Genomic DNA, 26,791 nt, shown 5'->3' on the forward strand with positions numbered 1-26,791 from the left:
GTTTGATATTTCAAACCTATTTTTTTCTCTTGAAGATGAAACCATTAATTATTGAAAAATTAATATTGCATGTTATTTTTTTAAAATCATTAAATATTTTATTTAATAGTTAAATTATATATTTTTCTTTTAAAAATAAATATATTTGATAAGTTAAAAAAAATACAAATGACTATAATTAAATTAAAATTCATAAGTTAATTAAATATTAAATAAAAATTATAAATTAAATTAAATTAAAAATCATAAGTTTATTAATTTATTAATTAAAAATTACAAATAAATTAATTTAAAGTTGAGAATTAAATAAAATATTAAGTAAAAATTATATAGAGATATTAAATGAAAAAATAAAAATAATAATATATGATTTGTAATGTAGGACTCATAAAAAAGTTGTATGGAGGTTTTTTTTATTGTGGAGAGAATAGTAGATTTTTCTACTTTTGATACGGTATTGATGTGGTATATTAAAATCTAAAAAAAAACTTATGAAGGAGTTTAACTTATTAGAGATGTCCTTAAACTGTTTATTCTAACGATCAATTAAAATTTTTTTCGAGACTAAATCGGTCCTCTAAAATTTAATATTATCTGATCCGCCATTTTTAATTTTTAGAGCCAAGCTAGGCCTCGTCTCTCCAAAACCAATCAGCCACGTGGCTAAATATCCACCACGTTCCTGCACGCTGCACCCCTTAAACCCGACCTCTCTGGGAAAGCAACGATCGGATAGAAAATGCACCTCTTCTCCCCCAAAGCTCACTTCCCTCTACTCCCTTCACCATCCTCCCCGACCTCCAACTTCAACTCCAATCTCGTCTCCCTCTCTCTCATCGCCGCTCCTCCATCACTTCGATCCCTCCCTCCCGTCAGATCCACGAACTCCTCGCCTGCCCCCCTCCAGCACAAGGTCGACAATGCCCAGCTGGGCGTCGATGAAGACGACCAAGTCGAAGAAGATCTCGAAAATGCCCGGGAGGGACTCCTCGTCGTCCGCCGCCCCGTGAAGGATGACCTCGAGGATTCAGCAGCAGGTTCTCTGGCGGAGATCGAGGAGAGGAGCGGGGGAGGTGAAGGAACGCCTTCTGTTTCTAAGATCGATAAGGGGCTGTCGGAGTTTGCCAAAAAGATGATGATGTTCGAACCCGAGAGAGTCGTAGCTGGCGAGAAGAGGCCGCTCGGAATTAACCTGGAACTAGGTCTGTACCGTGCCAAAGTCCTCACTAGGAAGTACAGGTTCAAAGAAGCCGAGGAGATTCTCCTTAAGGTAAAGCATATTCCGCTCCTTCTTCTTGTAAGAAGTAGTTGCCATGAGGGAGTAAATTTTGATTGGGCCGATCATTACTTTAGATTGAATGAAAAAGAACCATTCTGTTAACTTGGATTACTTGGCATATTCATCATTTAATTTCTGGCTTTTGATCCAGTCCTAGTATAGGAAGAAAATTAAATTGCATAATCATGAACTTTGGTTATAGACATTTTCTTGCCATTTTTGTAGTTAAATTATAATCACATTTAAATGGACCTACATGGATCTAATCCAAAAGAATTTTAAGATAGAGCTAAGAATCAAGAGTGTTGAAAACTCTGAATCACCAGAGGTTGGCTGCCAAAGTGCTCCATGGCTTGCCAAAGTTTCTCTATAATGCCCCAAGGAAGCACGAAGGAGGTGGATCACTGATTTTCAAGTCTCTTAACTTTTTTTTTTCTGTTTGTGGAGATTGGTACTTGTAGGCTTCAAGTGACACAAGTTATTCACCTTTGTCAAGGACATGTGTCGATTAGCTGACATTTGGATTACCCTAGCATCATCTATTATGCTCTTCTTACTCTGTGTTGAGTTTACAACTCACTGGGTCTATTACTGTTGAACACACACCATCTTTGGAAGTTCTAGGTTGCCTATGTCCAAGTGACGCCCCACTATTTGTGGAGTATGGTCGGGGTGTTTTATGCCATCAATGGTCTCCCTTGGTCGTGTTGGTTTTAGTAAAGATACTTGAAAAATCAATGCATAATCTAATTATTCTCCTGATTTGAGCCCAATTCAAGCCCAAATTGACCCACCCTTAATTGAAGACCCTAATAGCTCCCTAGCAGACTCAAATATAGCCCCCAATAGCCCTAAACTGATTTGGTTCAGAAATAATTAATCAATTTAACATATAATAATGTAAACATTCAAGGTATATAACATGAATTTCGGTTTCAACCCGTGCCACCTGAAATGGACAATTTTTACCATTTCGGCACTAGACTGAAATTGATAATCCGCCGGCACGGATGTGACAATAGCAACAAAGGTTGACTTTTACAATCACATGAGAATCCTATATCAACCATCAATTTCTCGCGTGCTTGCTGTCGGCATGGAGCATGACAAAAGGAATTGAGACGATTCCTTCTGTTGATCACGGGAGAGGATTAAGGCTATAAAATGTTTGGGAACTTACCCAAGAAGCAACAACATGCATTGAACATCTATCGGCAACAAGGAATAGCAACGGTGAGGGCAGATACTCTTCGGCTTAAAGCGATGTGCATACTGCATAGGTAAGGTTTATGAGATGTAGTCAGAGGAGAGGAGAACAAAGCAAGAACAAATCATGACTGTAGCAACCCAGGGAGGGGAGAAATTAAGAAGAAAATCGTGAGAATAGGAATTTGATAATGAAAAAAGATTTTAATGCAACAATTTTAATCAAAACCATTATATTAAATTCATACAAACAGATATATGTAGTATATAAACTATTTTAAATAATATATATATAACACTGATATAATTAATTATTTTATATAACTCTTATAACAACAATATAATTAATATATTATATAAATTATATATAAATTTATAAACTAGAATATTTATTATATATTATATATAAAAAATAAACTATAACTATATATATTATATATTATATATTATATATTATATATTAATAATTAATTAATTAATTAATTAAATTGATAATTAATTGTTAAAATAAAAAACATTTGAATTGGAATATTTAAAATCAATTAGATGTAGTCGATTTAGTATAATCCTCAATTAATTCATGTTCATATAAATCTGAATCATAATTTATCAAAACTTGAAATTAATTTTAATTTTTATAAATATTTTTAAATATTAGTAATTAATTTTAAAATTTTAATCTATTAAGAATTAAAAAAATATAATTTTAAATGTTTTAAGTAATCTTAAAAATTTATAAACATTTAAATACATTTAAAAATAATTGAATTTTTTTAAATAACTTTAAAATATGATGAATAATTTCTAAAATTATCTTTGACTCTTTAGAATTATTTTAGATAATTTTAAAATTATAAACTTTTAAATATATTTAAAAATAATTAAAAACCTTTAAATAATTTTAAATATGATGAATACTTTTAAAATTATATTAGACTCTTTAGGAAATTTTGAGATAATTTTCAAAATTATATTCGAATTCTTAGTTTTATTAATGTGTCATATTTATTAATGTACATATTTAAAGAGAAGATAGAAGTACAAATATTAAGTGAAATATACGGTGATTCGGTGAGTCAAAGGGGCATGCCACCACCAAGTGAAGAATCTTGGTAGTGGAATGAGAAAGTACAGTAGAAAGTGAAGGAAAAACAAACAACCTATAAGGAATTATATATTTGTAAGAACTAGAAAAACTTAAAAAATATATATATAATAGCCAAGAAAGAGACTAAGAAAGTAGTGAATGGAGCAAAAATTTAAACTTTCGAATGGTTGTGTCGAAAGTTGGATACAAAAGAAGAGGAAAGAGATATTTATAGAATAGCTAAAGTGAGAGAGAGAGAGAGAGAGAGAGAGAGAGGAGGGTAAGAGATCTTATCCAAATAAGATGTAAAGATGAATGCAATAGAGTACTAGTAAATGTTGGAGAAATAAAAGAGCGGTGGAAAATGTATTTTTATCAACTTTTTAATGAAGGTTTAGGTGACCAACTTAACTTAGGCAATTCAAGTATGTTAAATGAGTATAAAAATTTAATTTTTTATCGTAGAATTTAGAATTTAAACTTAAGAAGTAGAACAAGCTTTAAATGAGATGCAAAATGAAAAAGTTATTGGACCAAATGATATTCCGATAGAGGTATGGAAGTGTCTAGGGAAATAAGGTATTGAATGACTTACAAAATTATTTAATATAATATTGAAAATGAAAAAAAATGCTTGATCATGGAAGGTAAGCATTCTAGTTCCCTTATATAAAATAAAGGGAGACGTACAAAATTGTGCAAACTATAGGGGTATTAAACTAATGAGTTATACCATAAAATTTTGGGAAAGAGTAAGGATTAAAAATCAATTTGGGATCATGCGATCAACAATATAAGTTATGCATCTTTTAGACAACTAATTGAAATGTATCAGGAGAAAAATAAAATCTACATATGATATTCATTAACTTAGAAAAAACTTATGATAAATTTCGCAGAGAAATTATATGGAGAATTCTAGAAAAGATAGGTGTTAGCATAACATATATTGAACTAATTAAGGATATGTCTGAGGATGTAATAACTAGACTGAAGACTTTAGATTAATTGAAGCATTTTTAATAAAGATTGGGTTATATCAAGGATTAACTCTAAGTTTCTATCTTTTACGTTAATCATGGACGAACTCACTGAACACATTCAAGATACAGTACCGTGGTATATGTTGTTTGCAGATGATATTTTATTGGTAGACGAGACACTTGAAGTAAATGCTAAACTAGAATCTTGACGGGAAACATTAGAAATGAAAGGTTTTAGGCTTAGTAGAGTAAAGACAATATATGAAATTTAAGCTTAGTAATATTAGATGTAATGAGACAATTATTATGATAGGATAGAACAAGTTGTCCGAGGAGAGCCTTAAGTATTTATGATCATTTTTGCAAAATGATGGATGCATAAAGAGAAATGTCTTACATAGAATACAAGTAGGATGGTTGAAATGAAGGAGAACGTCGGGTATTTTATGTAATCGTAAAGTACTTCTAAAACTTATAGGGAAGTTTTACAAAACTGCGGTTAGATTTGCTATGTTATATGATGCTAAATGTTGGATTATGACCTAAGCACAGGAGCAAAAGATGAGAGTTGCTGAGATGAAAATGTTAAGGTGAATGTGTGAATATACGAGGATGAATAGAATAAGGAATTAGAGCATCAGAGCATTAGAGAGAAAGTTGGAGTTGCATCTATTGAGGGAAAACTCCGAGAGACATGTTTAAGATGGTAGAGACATGCACTTATATGACTAATAAATACTCTAGTTATGCAATGTGAAATTATGACAAATACGTGCATCAAACAAGCAATAGGAAGACCATAAAAGATTTGATTAGCAACAATAAAACAAGATAAAATTTATTTAAGTATAGATAATGATATAGTAGGGGATAGAGCCCAATGATATAGAATGATCTATATAGCCGACATCACCTAGTTGGATAAGGCTCGGTTGTTGTTGTATTTATAAGCGTAACGAACTTGAGATTTAAATTTTAGTATGCTAGTTTAATAGTTATTCAAAAGTTTTAAATAATATTCCTATATGGAGATATTTATTCTATTTATTTAGTATTTTTGTTAAATTTAGATATTCTTGTAATTTTTTATCAATAGGAGAATAAATTTTTCTTATGTTAATTTTTTTTATTGCTATAATTATGAATATTTGTTGTGAAGTATTTTAACTTTTTGATACTCTTAACTTTTTAATAATGCATGGGTAGTCAAAAGGTACCAAAACAATATACTTATAATCCAGCTTGGAGATATCCATATCGATTAGAGAATTATTTTCATTGGCAATATTTCCATTGCGATATTATTGGAGGTGGCGGTGGGCCACATACATAAAATAACACCTAATTGGTGGATGTCTGGATATTTGTAAGTGCCCAAAAGCTCCTCGAGAAATCCGTGGTGCAATGGAGGAACTCGATAGTAAAAAAGAATATAGATAACATCATGATTTGTTTTTTGACAAATGAGCCTCTAGAGAACCCGTCTATGTTGAACTTGAAGGTTGTGGTGAAGGTATTCCAAATGACAAAGAATTTTTAGCATTCTTTGTTCCTCTCGAGCTTAAAATGAGTATGAGCAACTTATGCCATAGTGGTGATACAGTTGGTTCTAGTGTAAATGGCTCAACTGTTGCTAGTGGAAGTGACTTAATTACTACAACAATATAGGAGAGGAGTGCAAGTGTTCGTGTTACCTCAACACGAGATTTCTTTCCTTCTATGGGATGAAGGTGTGCAATTGATATTGCACATATTGATTTGCCGACATTTCCAAACCAATTGGCAAACAGACTAGATTGATGATATATATTACTAAATTTTTTCATTTCAATTAAATTTGCCCTAATATAAAAAATAATACATACTACTATAACATGGTGTCCAATATAAAAAACTGATCTTGGTATCCAACCTCTAATCACATATGAAAATGCTGGCCCATACTTAAACGAACAAGTGGAGTAGATTAAGACTTAGATCCTATTATGGAAGAAGTAATGAGGCCTATAGTTAAACAAACTTATACATCAATTCTGTTATGCTGCAATTGAAAGGAGATATTTCATAAATCATTATGCAATTGCAGAATATCATGACACATTTTACATATATCGTTTAATGGATAGTGTAATTCAACTGATAGGTGTAGAATATTTAGTGCAGATGATTACAAATAATGGTGCCAACTTCAAGAAGGATTGAGAGCTATTGGAACAAGAGTATCCAACATTATTTTGGATACCATATTGTTGGAAATCCTGTCATCATTAAAATCAAAGATATACAAATCAGGAAAAATAGGAAAGGATCATTTGTCAATTATTATCTTTAATTAGCTTTAATTAGTTTCCTTATTATTTAATTTCCTCTTCGTTAGTTTCCTTTCTATTGTAAATTCTCTCTATAAACAAGAGAGTCGTGTACCTATTCTTTTGTATAAGAAATTATTTCTTCTTCATTTTCTAAGTTGGTATCAGAGCCCAGACTGCTAGAAGGTTTAACCACCGACTGTGCACAAGAGCTATGGTCTGATTGAGCCATGTGGGTACAATATTAACCTCGAACAAAGAAAGTGAGAGCTCCTATATTCGGATCAAGAGGACTAGACACCAAGCAGGAAGTCCTAGTAGGTCGGGTGGACCGAGGGACAGGAAGACCTGGTGAGTCAAGGATCGAACATGAGAAGCTTGTGGTCCTTTGTTTGAGGGGGGGGGGGGGGGGGGGTTGTTGGGGTTGCAAGGTTACAAACATAGTTCCACATTGAAAACACATGGGAAAGATCATGGGTTTATAAAGAGAAAATATATCTCCATTGACATGAGGCCTTTTGGGTAGAGCCCAAGAGCAAAAATCATGAGAGCTTAGGCCCAAAGTAGACAATGTCATACCATTGTGGAGATATCTAAATTCTTTTCGATCCTACAATTGGTAGTGCTGGAGCAGAATTCAGAGTTGTTGCCCATGGAATCTGTGAGGTAATGTGGATCAAAAGAATTCTTGAGGAATTGAAGCTTTCTTTTTAACTTTTATAAAGGTTTATCGTGACAACAAAGTTGCTATTTCCATAGCTCATAATCTTGTTCTTCATGATCGCACAAAGCATATAGAGGTGGATAAACATTTCATCAAGGAGAAAATCAACACTGGAGTAATATGCATGACATATTTTCCAACAAATGAATAATTAGCTGATGTATTAACGAAGGGACTACACAAGAAACAATTCGATAAGCTGACTAGCAAGCTGGCTATGGAAGATATCTACAAACTAGCTTAGGGGGAGTGTTGGAAATCCTGTCATCATTAAAATCAAAGATATGCAAATCAGGAAAAATAGAAAATGATCATTTGTCAATTATTAACTTTAATTAGTTTCCTTATTATTTAATTTCTTTTTCATTAGTTTCCTTTCTATTGTAAATTCTCTCTATAAACAAGAGAGTCGTGTACCTATTCTTTTGTATAAGAAATTATTTCTTCCTCATTTTTTAAGTCATATCAACACACTGTATTGATTTAATGATGACAGATATTATTAAACTTAATATAATGAAGATAGTAAAAAGAGGCCAATCATTAATAATCATCATGCTCACGAATTAATAAGAAAATTTATTCGATTCTATGACCAAGAGCAAGTTGGCTTGTGACTCACTTTCTCTTATTAAAAGTCGTTTAGAAAAAAGTCAGATTGATGAACATGATTGAGAACCTGTAGATGCTTTAGCACCAATGAGTTAGGGAGGCGTAAAAAATTGTATATTTGCTAGATTTTTAGGACAATATTGAGGATCTTATGACATAGAATCTTTGTATGATGTTCTATGTAAAATCGACATGGATTAAAAGCCTAAATGGGGAATGTTTACCACCGAATTAAGGAAGCAAAAGAGAAAATTAAGAGATATTCATAAATGCCAACAAAGTATCAATATTATGTTGATATAATTACTGTGAGATGAGACAACCAAATGAGAAAACATATTCATTTGGTACTTGCATATTTTTTTAATAATAAAGAATTTTTAATATTGTTATTAATAATTGTATATGTTTAGTTATTTTAGGCTATTATCTCAATCCGACATATCAATACCGAATAGCCACAAGTGATAATGATAATTTATTAGTGACCTTCAAAAATATTATATTAAAACTACAACCAAATAGAGAATTAGTTGCTGATGCTTTTAACAAAAGTTGATTATTTTGGGAGGAGACTATTAATGAAAATTGATTATTTCAAAATACATAATTCTTTTTAGATGATTTAACAATATAAGTTTTATATGTCCAAATTTTTGGTGATGTATCGACAAGGCGCTTAAATTGAAATTTAGAGACTTTACAAAAGAAATTATTTTGGTGCAAACCCAAACTTGTTAGAGGAGCCTTTCTTTTGCTTTTGGCTTTCTAAAAGGCATAGATAAATTGGGAGTAGGACAACTTGGGGGAAAGAGGCAATTGACAATGGTACCTTGGCAAACCCTACCCTGAAAACATTTTTTATGCTTTGGGATTATGGTGTAGCTAGGGGTGTAATCCAGCCAAGCCGAGCCGAACTCTTGAATATTTGAGTTTGACTCGTTTATAATCGAGCCGAGCTCAAACTTTATTTAACGAATATATTCATGGCTCACGAGCTTATTCGAGCTTTTATCGAGCCTAAACGAGCTTAATAAATATAAATTATAAATTTAAATATTCATAAAAAATTAAATTATATATTTAGAGAAAATTATAATATTCTTATTAAAATTTATAATTTTATTCTAATAAATAAATTTAATATATTTATCTATATGTTTCATAAGTAGAGTATAAAATTTATAAATTCAATATCAAAACTATTATTATTTTATTTAAAAGTTAATTCATGAGCTTAACGAACATGTTCACAAGTTAACGAGTCGAATATTGTGAAGCTTGAGCTTGGTTTGTTTATCTTAACGAGCCTCATTAAACGAGCTTTTATCGAATCGAACTTCGAATAACTCATGAGCGGTTTGGTTCATTTACACCCCTAGGTGTGGCAAAAGCACGATCTGTAATTTGAAGTGGAAGCACGGGATCTAATGGTAGGAGCTGCTTCCTCATTGTCAGCTACGAGGAAGGAGCGACCCTTGGCGACTTGTTTCAAAGCCATGGCGACTATAAGTGTAAAACTATATATCATATGTAACAACTAATTTGATATTATTTAATATTTAACTTATTTTGTAGATTTTTCTTTTAAAAATGAAAATGGAACATAAATTAAATCCAACCAAAATCTAACTTATTAGAGCATCCGCAACGTTAATCCGTTATAACATTCATCATCTCATCAAAAGATATGGGGACCACTGCCACATATTCATTATAATAACATATCTCTTTTACTCACATCCCTTTTAACATTAATATGGGCCCCACCATCTACTTATTCATCCTTTTATTAGTTTTTTAAATAATATTTAAAATTTTATAATTTAAAAAAGAAAAAGAAAAAATTAAAAAAAATAAGAGAAAAGGTGTTCAAAGGTGTTCAAACCTTTGAACACTCTCTCTCCTCTCTCTTGTGAGTGGCCATTATAATGCCCACTCACAATCGAGAGGGGATGTTAAATGGGTGTTATAACCCCCATTTAACACCCCATTGTGGGTGCTCTTAAGGCATTATATTAAATCCAGTAGGCCAAATATTAAACTAAAACCATTGTAAAAGAAAGAAAAGGTTTTTTTTTTTGTTTGGTAGAAGTAGAGAGGCCAGGGAGATGGTTCAGACAATAATGATATTGATGAGACAACATTGCTGTAAAAGAAGAATCTAGCCGCAGGGTGACAACGTTTATCACATCTAAGGTGGAGTTGAATCCAATGGTGATTAAGGAGTCATCACGCAACAATAAGGGTGGAAGTAATGATGACCAAGAAATCTCATGACACCAAACTCAATTTCATCCATTTGCATGTAATATGGTTGTCGGCTTCTCTCTTTTCAGTTCTATTGATGCAATAGAGATTTGAAGTCAACAGCTAGCGTGAAGTCCAAAAAAAAAAAAATACATTGGCATCAATATGAGATAGGGACTTACATATCTTTTATATTTAATCGATATCATTGTTACTCCATTAATAAAATTAATATATAAAATAGAACACTATATGTATATATAAGTTAAGATGTAAAAAAATAAGATAAATTTTATTATAATTTTTATTTGGATCTTATAATTAACAATCCAATATGTTTCAAGTTTTGAAAATTCACCAAAATAATTCATGATGCTTACCTTAATTCAATATACTTAATGAGGCTCTCCACTTTGTGTGTGGCCTATCTTTGAAAGTGAAACAATTATCATGATTGTAAAGATAAAATACACCTAACACCAGCTAAGATAATTTCTTGTAAATGAGCTTCGTCCAAGTTAATCAAATATTTAACATGTGTGATATTTACAAAAAGGGATTAATTGACATTAGGTTCCTTGGAATCAAATCAAAGAAAGACACTGAAAACATCAGCCAAGCCCCATTAGAGTTGATTATCCAATAGAGATGAGATATAAAAAGGAATTTCCTACCACAAATTTAATAGAGATGGGAATGCCATCCTTGTCCTTCCTAAACCTTTGGGGAGATGATGTAATAGCCCTGAGCAAAACAGATGTGGAGGTCATGGCAAAAGAGGCGATGGATAGGCCTACCACTATGATGGAGCACTCTTCTATCAAGATAATAAATGGTGTTACTAATTGAGTGAAAACTAACTGAGGCAGAAATTACCATGACCTAGATCTTCATATTTCAATGAGGGAAGAGAAGACTGGCAACTAAGTATTTAAGATAGTAGGTTAGACAACCTGTAGGGGGAAAAGAAAAATGACCTATTCTTGTGATTAGGGGCAATTAAGTAAACACTTCTTGTGGCTAAAGAAACAAAGCTCTGGTCAAGAAGATAAGAAAATCATGGAAGCCAGAGGCAACCTTGAAGCTTGAGGTCAAAAAAGTTGAGTTAAAAGTTGTTTGAACCAAACAGAGCTCTTGCAGGAACTGGAGATAGAAGCAAAAGTAGAAGATTAAACTCTACAAAAAGTACCTGCTTATATAGTGGAACCAAAATCCCTTGCTTTTAATGTGGCCCAATTTACCTTTTCTTTTAGCAATGTTATTTCATTGTGGGTTTTCATGTTTCTGGTAACTAGGCAACTAATAATGGGGCAATTTTAGCTTTTGCCAAAGCAAATATACACCGGGGAAAGATAATTGTCACAACACTAACTTGGCTGAAAATACAAATAGAAATATGAAGATTATTGAAGTTACATATCACATTCAATAGATTTTGCTACTAGAAGTATATCCAATAATCTTCAGTAATTCAGTATATATGGTTATAAAGATCATGAGATGGTGAAAAAAAAATAGTCCCCGTGATTTACCTACATGGATTTTGCCTTGGGGCCAACGATGCTGGGCGCTTGCTCCAATGAGATGCCAAAAAATATTTATGTTTTTTGTGTTATTGAATTATTGTCCGCGAGGTCAAATATGTCTATGGAAACATTCATGATATGTTAAGAAAGTACTAGGACATTTATGGAGTTAGCTATAGTGAATAATAAATTTATTTATGGAGGACATTGGATGACCCATTTTAAACTTATTATTGGTAAATTGCATAACCACATAGTTAAAGTTGCATATTACCCAAATATAGTAGGTAACTTTCTAAATTACTAAATCACGTACCCCATACCCGTTTTGCCCCTCCACATTCGCTTGTGCCTATCCCAATCGATTCGATTAGGACACTATTCATTGACACACAGTAACGTCCTGAATCGGTTGTTTTATTATAGAAATCGATAAAAAAATTGGATTCGTGTTCAAAAAATTATTGCTCTCAATATGACATGTGGAAATGATGTTTGAATGTATGAATAATCAGGAAAACTAGACGAGCACATATGACTTGATTCTATATCATTTTGAACTCTTTAGGTTCATCAACCAGTTTCGTCCCAAACGGGCTGATAGACCTAGAGCTCAGAATGTTCATCTAGTTCTCCTAATTATATCCATACCCTCAAACATCATTTCCATACGTCATACTGAGAGCAACAATTTTAAAAAAATTGTCGCTCTCAATATGGCTATGAAAGTAATATTTGAGGGCATGGATATAATCAGGAGAACTAGATAAATATATAGGATCTGATTCCATGTCATTTCGACTCTCGAGGTCCATTATGCCATATTGAGATGAGCAATTTTTTTTAACACGAATCAGATTTTTTAATCGATTGCTACAATTGATTCGGGATATTACTGCACTGATGAATAGTGTCTGAATTGATTGCTACACTGTAACAATCGATTGGGGTAGGCACGAATGAATGTGGAAGGGCAAACAGGTATTGGGTACGTGATTTGGTAATTTAGAAAGTTACCTACGGGATTTGGGTAATATGCAACTTTAGCTACGCAGTTCTGTAATTTGCCATACTTTTATTTTGAAGAAACTGATCTACATTTTATGAACTAATCGTGAAATAGAGATAATACACTGCATATTGTAAGTAGCTCTGATCACTGTACTATATATCATTTATGATGGACATTAACTAGCATTGGCTGCTCCTCCCTTCTTAAGCTATACAATGATGAACAATATTTGTAGATTTATTTATTGAATTTTCTTCTGCAAGATATAGGAATATATACACAAAACATGGCAAGGTAAGAAATGTTTCTAAGATGGTTATTAATTATGATTCAAGGAGTTTTGTTTCATTATTATTTTGTGTTATATTCATACTATTTCAATTGAATTCAGTGTATTTCGTTTTGGCCTGAAGACGGGCGCGCTTATGTGGCCCTTGGAAAGCTCTTTTCCAAGCAATCGAAGTACACAGAAGCTAAATCAGTATACGAGAGAGGTTGTCAAGCTACACAAGGAGAAAATTCTTATATTTGGCAGGTCATTTACATATATTTTTTATCTTTAGTATTTTTGCTCTACATCAGCATTTCTTTGTGAGATACATGTATTTTATTGCATATTGTTTGACAACTAGGAAAGTGGCACTGGAACTATATATTATTTGCATGTTCAAACCTTGTTATTTTGCTTCTATGATGTTATGAGAAGGGAAATTTTCACTCTTTACAGATTTAGGAAGTACATGAAACAGTAAAGTAATTGGTCTCAGACACCGGCAGCATATCCACTTATCAAACAATAGTTGATAACTGCAATCAATATGGATTGAGTTGGTTTTCCTTGGTTGCTTTTACATTTCTGGCAGAAGATAACTGTCCTACCATTTTATTTCAACCTAAACAGACTGTTCCCTGCTGACCCAGTTCTTGTTGTGTGTTGTCATAATGTGAAATCGCATGCAATACATTTTTGCAGAGAACTGTTGGTATGTGATACTCATATATTTATCTAATAGTATTACACAAGTTTTAAGTAATTATTATCAAGGTTCAAAATCTCGAGCTGCACCAAAATTTCAATAAGGATACATACTAGGATATAACAAGAGTGGGATTACACTAAGGATTGATTCTAAGTCCATATTGTTTTACACTAGTCGTGGATGAACTCGATATAAGACATATTACGTGCATGTTATTTACAGATGCCATTGTTATAATCGATGAGATACGTGAAAGAGTAAATCCTAAACTTGAATTTTGATAGGAAACATTGAAAGAAAATTGTTTTAGGTTTAGTAGAGTAAAGATTGAATATATGAAATTTAAGTTTAGTAGTATTAAACGTAGTATGGATATTGTTAATATGGATGTTTTACATAGAATAAAAGTAGAATGGTTGAGATAGAGGAGGATGTGAAGATGTTCTTTATGATTGTAAGGTACCTTTGAAGCCTAAAGGAATATTTTAAAAAATGACAGTTAGACATGTTATATGAAGTTAAATGTTGAGATATATATCGAGCACACAAGTATAAGATGAGAGTTACAGAGATGAAGATGTTAAAGTGGATGTGTGGACATACGAGGATGAATTGGATGAGGAATAAGAACATTAAAAAGAAAGTTGGGGATGTCTATTGAAGGAAAACTCCGAGAGACACAACAACCAATAAATACATCAATTAGGTGATGCGAAACCATGATAGATACACACATTAATCTTCCTTGGTTAGTAATGATAAAATTTATTTAAATATTGATGAGGATATAGTAAGGGATCGAGCCTAATATAAGAGGATCAATATAGTTGAGCCTGTTGGTGCTAGAAGCACTAGCTAATCAAATTTGTGTTTTGAATATTTAGATCTGTAGTTGTCGGTAACTTTTAAATATTTGCATCTATTTTGTAATCGAGATATACTTTGTAATAATTCGAATTGATAGTGGATTGCCTAACGAAAGTACTCTGAAGTGCGTGCCTTGGAGTAGAAGTCGTCATAGGCTCTGAACCAAGTAAAACTTGTCTTTGTTAGCATTGCTTGTTTTCCTGTACTTTTAATTCCGTTGCGTTTTCTCTATCGAGTGTTTTACGAAAAACGTGAAAAGTCATGATATTCACCCCTCTCTAGCGCAACGATCCTATAGAGCCCACTTAGTGGGATAAAGACTTTGGTTGTTGTATTGTTGTTCTATTAGGCTAACAATATCGATATTAGTTATTACTTAATAAAATAATATTCTGAACTATCAAAAAAATTATTTTATTAAACTAGATGTTTATCTTTTAGATTATTAATTGATAGTAAATTATATTTTATTAATAAGAATCAAATTTTAAAATATATTAATAGATACCATCAGGGTTTGAGATCTCGTGCCGAGCCGGTCGAAATGAGCGAAACATTTCGTTTTGCCTGCTGACTGGCACCGACACGAACCCGTCACCAGTTCCGCTGCAGCCGCTGAGGCGTTGCGACGCCCGCGGCCACGCTGGAGGGCGTTGTGACGCCCGACTGCACAGGAAGGGTGTCGCAATGCCAACGGCCACGCGGGTAGGGCGTCGCGACACCCCCGGCTATATTGGAGGGGTCGTGCAATCCTGCGGCCGCACCGGAGGGGTCGTGCGACTCCCGCGGCCGCGCTAGAGGGGTCGCGACTGTGCTCGATCGGTTTTTATTTAATTATTTTTTTAAATTAAAACAATTACCAGGGTGGATGAGGATAATTCAAAGAGACTTAATTAAATCCTAATAAAATTAATTAATTAATTAATTTATTTATTTATTTTAATTTTAAAAATATATAATAAATATTTATTTATTTATTTAATAATCTAATTATCCCTAATTTAAATAAATAATAAAAAAATTGTAATTAAATTATTCCATTAAAATATATAAAAATTAATTTAAAACTCTAAAAAATTCTAATAAAATAATATATATTTCTAAAATCCTTCGTAGATATCGCGCCGGAGGGACTGCGATTTTTTAGTCTTGTTGATTTAGTTAATTTTTTGTTTTAAAAATATCTATTTTTTATAAATAAACAATTATTAATAATAATTATTAAATATTAAAAATCGTTTCAAAATTTTTAAAAAATTTTACATTTTAATAAATGTTTTACAAAATAATTTAAAATTTTTAAAATAATTTTAAAATTAAACATAAATTTTAAATAATCAAAAAATAAAAAAATATATATAATTCTTAAACATTTCAAATTCAATTTTTAAAATTAAAAATTTACAAATACTTTAAAAAATAATTTAAAATTTACATATAAATTTACAATTTTTTTTATAAATTTAGTTTTGAATTTTAAGAATTACTTATTTTTTAAAATATTTTTTATAAAAATTTAATAGGTATTATCTTATGAGAAATATTAAAATATAAATTCAACATCTCAAAATATAAACATCTTTAATAATCAAATATTAATATACATTTATATTTAAAAATACCGAAACTATATCGGCACGGTGCGATATGATACCGCAACCGTATCGTTCCCGTCCATGGCTAAAACTTCGGCACGGGTTGAGATTTTAAACCTTTGATACCATACATTTATTAATGTAAAATTATTTAATAATAATATATTTTTATACATATTTTACCAAAATAATTAATATCCTATATTATTGGGTTTAATTGATTTCAAGGTTTTGAAGCTATATTGATGATGGCAGTCCTACACTATTCTCTCAACCAATAGTATCATCACTACATGAAGAAGCGATAGATGAGTCATTGAGTTGCTTCGTTTACTTATTCATATATTACATGCAGTGAAAAGTTTTTTGGTTGATCTTGCAACAAAGGTAGAGGTAGACTTGGTTGGCTAGATTGTGACTTTACCAAAATCAATTCAGTTTGACCAAATTTCAATCAATTCACACCTTTTGATTCATGAATTGATGAGCTTTCAATTAATTTAATTTATTTTCTTGTCTTGTTAGCTCATTTCTAAGTAATTTCTTTGAATATATAACTTCTTTAACTTCTCTAAATAAGATGACCAACTTCTAAGGAAAGATCAGATCAGTGGCTTCAATAGGACAATCTGTATGATTATCATCTGATTTTGACAACCATGATAGGACTTGATTCATAATCCTCATGAATTCTCTTAGGCATTTTAAGAGTTCAAAGGATATGTAGTTTATGAAAGCTTCGTTTATCTTTAATATTATATCAAGATGCAGGTATAGCATCTTACTCATTTAGCATCTTTTTGACAGTGATGAATTGTTGTGTAATTCATGCTGAGAAGTATGCATAGTTGGCATGATCATACCTTTTTGTTTGAACAGTGTTGGGCTATGCTTGAAAGTAAGGCTGGAAATATCCGTAGGGCCAGGGAGCTTTTTGATGCTGCTACAGTGGCTGACAAGAAGCATGTTGCAGCTTGGCATGGATGGGCAGTACTAGAAATACAGCAAGGAAATATAAAAAAGGCAAGAAATCTTCTTGCAAAAGGACTTAAATACTGTGGTGGAAATGAGTACATTTACCAAAGTCTTGCGATCCTTGAAGCAAAAGGAAAGAGGTTTAAGAGGGCTAGGTACTTGTTCCAGCAAGCTACCAAATGCAACCCTAAAAGCTGTGCAAGTTGGCTTGTAAGACTTGCTTTTTAATCTATAAAACTTGTTTTTTACTCTCAACTACTATTTCTTATGGATGAGAATTCATCAATTCCCATGTTCCTCTTGAATCAGGCATGGGCTCAGGTAGAAATGCAGCAGCAGAACAACTACACGGCGAGAAAGCTTTTTGAGGTGACAAATTTTTTTTCCAGGTTATTCTTGTGGTCTTAATGTAATCAATCAATCCTATCCTTTTTCAAGGCATGCATTCTATCTTTTATATGAAAAACTTGAGGACCAAACAAGGGGACTTACACGAGTGGCGCAGTCAGAGTTGGGCTATCAGTTAATGTGTTGGAAAAATAGGAGGGGGAAGGAAAAAGAGAAAGGAAATGCTTACAAAGTTTAACATTAAGCATGGATTGATCATATAAGTATGAAATTGCTAGTGCATTTCTATGAATAATTTGATGTGGGTGTAGATAGGATGTAGCACATTGCATAAAGTACTATAATCTCTTTCTAACATTTCGAAAGTCTCTTATGGTTCAGCTAAGGGTTTGACCTCCCCATCATCTTGGAGTTAAAAAGTAGGCTACACCATATTTAGGGCCATGCCTAGGTTCTAACTCCAATGAGAACATTTTAATGCTAATGACCCTTATCACGACACTTAAAGTATTGTATGATAGAGTGAAAGTATTGAATGACTGAGTTAGGGTTGTTAATCTCCTAGAGATCTATGGACTGATTTTTGCTCACTAGATAATAGTTTAAAGATGATTCAAACTAGTTGATTTCACAATTTTAGTGACACCCTATAAAGAGGTGCATTATTGGTTGAGGAATTTGGTTGTTGCAGGTCTCTTCTATCGAAGTTGGGGTAAACAACTTGACTTACCGTTGTCCATTGATGAAGTGGATAAGGATTTCCCTAATGTGTGGTTGCAATGTATATGCAAAACCTCAAACTTGTTTTCATATTCAATTTCACTCGGGGATGATTGTTTTAGGTTCATCCCTATGATATCCTATTGATTTTTAAAGTGTCAAAATGTACTTTTCCATCAACTTTCATTTCATTTCTATCCAATATATAATGGGCTTGCCTCGATTGCAACATAGTGATCTTGAATGTCTTGATGGTACTTCTTCGCTGAATAATTTATTTGCAACTTGCACTCATTCTTTCTCGGTCATGTTGTACCAACTAAACTAATTGTCTATTTTAATAACCTAATCAAGAAATACATTTGGGTTTTTACTTTAACTTCAAGGTTGACCAAGTCAGTAGTATTTGATTTGTGTACCGGCTTAAGTTGATATTAGTGTCAATAAAAGAAATCTTCTTCTTACAGAGTATAGTAATAGAGTAATGATCACAATGCATGTTGTGTCTGGGTGAACGTTATGGGCTGTTAGCTCAAAATCCTTATCCTTCCAGTTTAGGTTATCCACTCTGTACATCCACTTTGTCGAAGGGTTTTAAGTTCAACTTCCGGTGCCAAGGATATTAAAGGGTTTTAAGCTCATCTAAGGGTTTTGCCGCTTGGTATGTTCTTTGTCTATCAACTATAGTTTTTTTTACCAGTGATATTAAATGAGACAACATCAGCACACTAGTGTTTCATTGACATAGGTTTGCTACAGAATGCTTGTGCCATCATAATGTTAATTTCAGTAAATCTGTGGAACGGTAAGTTTTATTTGGACAATTGAAGTGCACCTTTGATCCTTGGTCTGGAAATAAAAAAATCAGGAAATTATAACCAGACAAGGCCTTCTATATATCTAATGCACTCATGGAAGAGTGGATAGTTGGCAGGGATCGAACTTTAGTTCATACAACTATTGATTATCACTATGTTTTTAACTATGATGACAACTATCAATAAGGGGTCAATACAGATTCTATGTCAGTCAATAACAATAATCAAACCTTATCTCACTAAATGGGGTCTGCTATATTGATCTTTCTATGTGATTGGGCTCTGTTCCCTATTATATCATCATATATATTTAAATAAATTTTATTATGTTTTATCTTGCTAACCAAGTCTTTTTTGATCTCTCTCATTTTTGTTTAATATGTGTATTTATCATAGTTTCACATCGCTTAATTAGAACATTTATGAGTCGTCTAATACATGTCCGTACCATCTTAAAGATATCTATCGGAGTTTTTTCTCAATTGGTATAACCCCGACTCTCTCTAATGTTCTCATTTCTTATCCTATCCATCCTCATATTGTTGGGTTCCGTAGCAAAATAAAGCATTTAAATTAAATGTAGCAGAAAAGAAACCCACTAGAGATCCATGAAATTCATATTACATCATTAGTTTGGAAAATTGTTACCTCTTAATACGTAAAATCCCTTTTGCATATCTGGAGAGTCTAGTCAATCTCAACACGATTAGTATGCTCACGCCTCTAGCGGTATCCACACGAGCACAACCGCCGTCCGTCTCACAAGCACAATTGGAGAATCACGATATATTACGCTTGTAGTGCTAGTTACCATGCATATATATAAGTTTAGATTAAACCCTAACTTTTAGGATTATCTCAGATAAGACATGTTCGTCACCACCAAGTCTTATCTAATAACGTGGTTAAATCTTATCTACTAAGATATTATCTAATAATGTGGGCTTGGTTTGGGTTTATTTTAAAAGCCCAAATAAATATTAGATTAACCATTAATCCAATAAGTTTAAGATCCAATTAAATTAACCCAGTAATCCAATAAGATTCAATTAGATTAATGTGAGATTTTGATTGGATTCCCAACACGTATGTCCGCATATCCACCTTAGCATCCACTTCTCTGCAACTCCATAGTCATGATTAAAAAATTTATATAGGCTTAATTATATATTTTCATTTTATTTTGAGTCCTATTATTGTAATTATTATAATATGACCTTGGTCTATCATGGACGAAGTTATTTATTAGGGTTGATTCTTTTTGATACTAGAGAATAATGCAGTAGATGAGAGTTTGTTTAAAGTTGTAGGTTATAATTGTTTTATACAAGGTTGTTAAATTTTACTAGTTATTACGAAGCTATCTAGTCTCTTAGTGTTAGGAGAAAGCCTATTTTTCATTTTATAAAAGGGGATTTTCACCCTTCATGTACACATTTTTTAACTTTAATGAAGTTTTTCTCTTTGAAAGATTTTTCTCTGAGATTGGATTCTGATGCTGCATCATCCACTCCATCAATCTATATACTCCATGAAGAAGTCATTCAAATACTCATTTTCTTCGCTTAAGAACTGACTTAAATAAAAATCTAATTATTAACATGGAGGAATTGATATCTCCTCACAAAAAGTATTTTTTTTTAATCCCAATCTCTTCTCATGGTGCAAATTCCAACTAGCGGCTTGGTTTATGAATAACTAGAGATTTTTATTCTGTTTAATATTGATACTTATGCTTAGTGGCTAGAATTTTTGTTATTTCTCATGCATTCAGCCTTGTTGGCTAAGAGTTTTACACAAGTGGATATGCTTGGGTTACATTGATTCATTTTTGGCTGATTTACAGGAAGCTGTACAGGCCAGTCCCAAGAACAGGTTTGCATGGCATATCTGGGCGCTGTTTGAGGTTAATCAAGGCAACATTGACAGAGGAAGGAAGCTTCTGAAGATTGGCAATGCTGTAAACCCAAGGGATCCTGTCATCCTTCAGTCCTTAGCCTTGCTGGAATATAAGCATTCATCCACAGACCTTGCTCGTTCATTGTTTAGAAAAGCGTCTGCACTTGACCCAAGGCACCAACCTGTCTGGGTGGTAAGATTGTCTCATTCTATGCTTAGATAACAGCCAAGTACCTCTTTGATAAGCCTTACTCTCACAAAGACTATATAGTAGCCACATGTCAATAATTAATCTTATAAAATGGTATAAAACTAGTGTTTTTATAAAGATATAAAATTGGTTAAGGTTTCTAAAATATCTTTCTACAATGTTTATAATGTAAAGAAGTAGTTTAAATGATTTGCGAGTTAGTCAATTACATAACCAGATGAATCATGTCAACAACCTATTGAGTCATGTTAACAACCACCGTATTCTCGCTTGCATCTATAATTCAACCTAGTGGCGACCGGCACTAGCACGACCCTAGTACTAGACCCACGACACTTGTGACGTGTTGCACGACCCCGTGGCTACAGTGGAGGGGTCGCTCGACCCCACAACAGCAGCAGAGGGGTCGCATAACCGTTCCGTTGCTGCCGAGGAGGCGTTGCGCGACCCTGCGGCCGTTGCAGAGGGGTCGCACGACCACTGTGGTTGGATTAAAAGAGTCATGCGATCCCCGCGACCATGGATGAGGGGTTGCGCAACCCCGACAGTGCCGAAGTCGCGCGAGCTCATGAGTGGTGTCAGATTTCGAATTTTTTTTAATTATATTTAAGTTAATTATTTTAATCAACTTCTAGCAATGATGGAGATAATCTAAAGAGATTTTATTAAACTCTAATATATTATCTAATAAATTTTATATTTCATTTATTTTAATTTAAAAATTATAATAAGATTTTTATTTATTTATTTATCTGTTTTCATATCTTTTCCCTTTTCTAAAGATTATTTTTTATATTGTTTATTTTTTAAATATTTATGTTAAATATTTTATTTTTTAATTAATATATTTTATATTTAAAAAATACCAAAACTATATTAGCACGGCACGATACGGTACCGAAACCGTATCGTTCTGGTCCAGAATCGCAACTTCGACATGGGTTGAATTTTTAATCCTTGGTCTTATGTCTCCCTTGAACCAATCAAAGTCATCACTGTATCTTAGTTGTTGTAGATAGGTTTTATAAAATGACACATTTCTCTCCCTGCAACAAGACAATGATGAATTTCATATATGGCTAGGTTGTTCTTTAAGGAGATCGTTACATTACATAGATTACCCACATTGATCATGTAGGATGTCAAGTTTGTTAGGTTCTTTTGGAAGGCCCTATGAAAATTATTTGGGACCTAAACTCAAATTTTTATTGCATTTCATCTATAGATTGAGGAATAAAATGAGGTGGTTAATCGTAGCTCAAGAAAAATTCTTAGGCGTCTAGGAGGGGAAAACCCAAGGTATTGAGATTTATCTTACCCATTACTAAATTGTCTTATAATAATTCTAAAATTGTTTCATGAGTAGAAGTCAATTTGTGATTGTCTATGGGTTTAAAGATCATCACCCTATCGAGTTGGCTTCATTACCAACCATTCTCTTAGATACCACCTTCTACCTTTCTGAGCCAACTAAGGACTTTTCTGAGTGTGTTCCAATGTTAGGAGAAAACTTGTACTGAATAATTAACTCGATAAAATTCGTATAGATCCCCATCGTCGTGGACTAGAGAAATGCAATGTAAGAGACTATGTTCTTATTCACATCTACCATGAGGGGATTCCTAAAAACCACCACAAGAAACTCCTTGCTCTCTTCGTTGATCCTTTCCACGTGAGAAAAATAGGTCTTAGTGTTGTTACATGGTTGATTTACCACCTAAAATATATGTTAGTCAATTTTCCATAAAGGATCTAATATCTTATTGAGGGACAGTCGAGTTGTCTATTTATGTGTTCACAATTTGTACTATTGCCACTTCGGCTCCAGCTCTGCCTCCCTTGATGCAGTTGACCCATATGATTGAGAGGTTATCTATACATAGATAGTAATAGCTCCTTATGGAAGCATTAGCAGGTAGTCTACGAGAGAGGCCCCTTAGATATAAAAGATGCATGAATCACAAAAGAACTATAATGAATGATACCTAACTAATTTACTGAGATCAAACAACAGGCATTTGAGTCGTCTTCCATAGATGCACTCCTTGATTGGCTACTCCACACTTCATGAGGCGCCATAAGACTTGATGGAATATCCCACACCCAGTACTCGACGAAGTTTGAGTCCTTGGTGGGGGAGATGATGTAGTTAGAGTTTCTTTAAAAAGGTTGTTTACATTTGTTTGATAATTTGTTAAAGTTTTAGGCAACTAACTCAAATTTTTACAAAGAAAGCTCACCTGGCTGTTATAAAAGAGGTTATGATCCTTTGTATTGAATTAGCTATCGATTAATAATATTTCCCTCTTTTGGTGAGGTGAGTTGTTCTTGGTGCTACATCAGATAAAACCTTGGAGGTTGCATAATTACCCGAAAAGACAGAATTAACTCATAGATCTAACCATAATAAATGCATATGAAAAGCAATTTGTGCTCCCTGCTTGCATACGAAAGGCACCTGTCAAGGATGTTTATGTGAATATCTTCACGTGATGAGCTCCTACACTAGTTTGTGACATTTTCTTTTTCACCCTACTCTAAGAAAATCTATATTGAGCACATTAACATCCTTGCTATTTTAAGATCTGCATGTTCTGAGTGAATTTTGATTTCAATTATGGGAATATTGGGAAAATTGCAAATCTTAAAACTGTTGTTAAAATGTCTCTCTTAACTGGCAATAGTACCAATAAGTTATATTTCTTTTTTAGGCATGGGGTTGGATGGAGTGGAAAGAGGGGAATATTAGCACTGCCAAGGAGCTTTACCAAAGAGCTTTATCAATTGATTCAACTACTGAAAGTGCTGCTCGTTGCCTACAGGTAGAAACCATATCATTGATATTGTTTTTTCCCTGAATCCAATATACACATTCTACCTATTAGTAGGTGTCTGTGTTTTCGCAAATCTTGTAGGTTACTTTCAATGTTGTGCTTGTCAATGTTCTTTGCTAGTAAATCAGCTTTTTACTTGTTTCTAATACAGGTTGGAATGCAATTTTATGAACAAACGGTATTATTACTACCAGAAAATGTGACAATAATACATTGCTTTCTGTCCTATAACCAACTATCCTGCAAACCAAAGATTATCATTGTTGTATGAAGTAGGATTACTTCGTTAAGTGGCTCATGTGGACCTTTTCAGTGCATGTAACTGAATAACCTTGGCAGTTTGTTCTAAGATCTTTGGTTGAGTAAGATTGAATGAAAATGGTATCTATTTGGAAAGAAAACAAGTGATTAAGGTTTCATCATTGCTTAAACAAGCTTATTAATATGTCAAACTATATAAGTTCTCTAATATTTAGCATGTCAATTGTGTAAATAACTCAAAAAAATATATCCTAGGTGCAAGTAATCGCCACTTATTCTCATTGTCTGCCAATTAGATGGAAATCTATGGTATAACAACTGAAGATGAATTTTTGGTAGCTAGTAGCATACCGGCATTTGTTGGTGAGCTTATTGAGTTTTCTCAGGGATGACAATATCTCACTTATGTTGCATCTTTATTTCTTGATATTTTGAAAAATTCTGTTAGTGTAACTTTGCAGGCATGGGGTGTCTTGGAGCAAAGGATAGGAAACCTGTCGGTAGCAAGAAGATTGTTTAGATCTTCACTTGAAATAAATTCTCAGAGTTATGTTACATGGATGACATTGGCATCATTGGAGGATCGACGAGGTGATCCTGTTCGGGCTGAAGAAATTCGTAATCTATATTATCAACAGGTGAGTCGATGTTATTATAATTGGGATGTCTTTATTCATATTATACTGAAATTTCTTGTTGCATTTATGTTCTATTTCATCTTGTTTGTTTTAATCAAAATTATTTTACTCATATCTTTTAATCACATTGGACGAATGATATATCAGAGTATTTAAAATTAAGAAAATTTGCAGTCTTATATGTCTAATAAATAAGATTTTTTATTATTATTCACTGGCTTTGTTCTTGAAAGTTGGTGAGCCAAGCTCACTAGTGTTCGTTGTTAACAACTTTGTGCTTTTAGTGCCCCTTTCCTTGAGAGTCAACAACTTCAATACCCTAGAATTTTCCACGAAACCATATAGGCTCATAAGCTTCATCACAAATTAATAACTACGATGTCTACCTAATTCGTTTAACATCAAGCTTCAAATAAATATGTAGGCCAAGTCAAAATACTCTAATGGTTCTAGAAATTTTAAAGCCTCCGAAAGTTTACAATTACAAAACTCTGTTATAACTTATTTCCATGTTGTGTGATGTTTTTAAAATAGTAGCTTGCTAACTGGTTTTGGGTAATCTTGGACAATCCTCTAATGGTCAGTTTACTTGGAGAGCGGAAATCAAAACTAAGGAAAAGTTTCTGCAGTGGAAAAGTTTCTGTCATTTATTTCATTAAAATTTTTAGATGAAAAAGAAACGCAATCCATCAACAGATGGTTTTAGAGACAAAATTGATCACCTCAAAATCGGACGGAAAGCAGCGGATGGGAAAAAAAAATGACACATGTATCCCTTTTCATTTATAAAATTACACCATATACCAAAAAAATTGGCACATGTACCCTTTTAACTCACAAAATTACACCATATATCTAAAAAAATGACGCATGTACCTTTTTTTATTTACAAAATTATATTGTATGTATTCACCTTCCTCTATCAAGATAAACAAGCATGCAAAGGAAGGAATTTCTTCACCCTTTCTCTTCTCTTCCTCCGAGAATAATTTTCTACCATAGATTCCTTTTCTTTCCTCATCCATGCTTTAGAGTAAACATAGCATAAATGTCCTGATTTGCTGATTAGGAGCTAAAAAAATAGTCATATGTATATACATGAATATAATATAAAATGGCCGACTATCTTTGTGATTTTTTTTTTTTAAATTTAGGGATGCAATATTTCTTGGCACTCTTTGATTGTTGGTACAGTTCTATAATGCTTTCCTCGGCACCTATCAAATGCAGACTGTGTAGTAACAATTTTGCTATTCCAACAGCGGACCGAATTAGTCGATGATGCTTCATGGGTTATGGGCTTCACCGACATTATTGATCCAGCTCTTGATAGCCTAAAGCGACTGTTAAATTTGGACCCGAGCTTTGAGTTAAAGGAGCAGAAGATTCTAAGAAGCTTGGAAACTGCAAATAACAGCTCCAATGAATTTTTGAGAAACCCAACTCTCACAGATAATGTATTGGAGCGCGAAGAGAATACAGGCTCATATGAGAGTGATTTCAATTTGGATGTGTTTGCTAAAACTAAATTATCCCTCGATGTATCGACTCTGGATTGATAAAAAGCTTCTAAATGAGGAAAGCGAGGAATCTCGTGAGGAATTTGTTTAGCTTGGATATTTTCATGGCGATGGATGTTGAGGATCGCATTTTTTGA

At 32.9% G+C, this 26,791-nt stretch overlaps 1 protein-coding gene across 1 annotated transcript; it reads left to right on the forward strand.

The window, feature by feature from the left end:
• The first annotated feature begins 720 nt into the window (after nucleotides 1–720).
• LOC122023802 (protein high chlorophyll fluorescent 107) lies at nucleotides 721–26,791 on the forward strand. Its single transcript, XM_042582155.1, has 8 exons — nucleotides 721–1,270; nucleotides 13,380–13,523; nucleotides 17,310–17,615; nucleotides 17,715–17,774; nucleotides 21,138–21,383; nucleotides 24,113–24,223; nucleotides 24,958–25,134; nucleotides 26,397–26,791. The coding sequence occupies exons 1-8, from the start codon at nucleotides 740–742 to the stop codon at nucleotides 26,691–26,693; spliced, it is 1,872 nt and encodes a 623-aa protein (XP_042438089.1). The 5' UTR covers nucleotides 721–739; the 3' UTR covers nucleotides 26,694–26,791.

The sequence above is a fragment of the Zingiber officinale genome, chromosome 9B, assembly GCF_018446385.1.
Source record: "Zingiber officinale cultivar Zhangliang chromosome 9B, Zo_v1.1, whole genome shotgun sequence".
NCBI lineage: Eukaryota > Viridiplantae > Streptophyta > Magnoliopsida > Zingiberales > Zingiberaceae > Zingiber > Zingiber officinale.

What these genes read in the sequence shown, in the direction of transcription:
- LOC122023802 (XM_042582155.1), top strand. Translation starts at nt 740, where the DNA reads ATGCACCTCTTCTCCCCCAAAGCTCACTTCCCTCTACTCCCTTCACCA. An exon ending in CGGCGAGAAAGCTTTTTGAG is followed by an intron (nt 17,775 to 21,137) that starts GTGACAAATTTT and finishes GCTGATTTACAG; the next exon opens with GAAGCTGTACAGGCCAGTCC. An exon ending in GTGCTGCTCGTTGCCTACAG is followed by an intron (nt 24,224 to 24,957) that starts GTAGAAACCATA and finishes GTAACTTTGCAG; the next exon opens with GCATGGGGTGTCTTGGAGCA.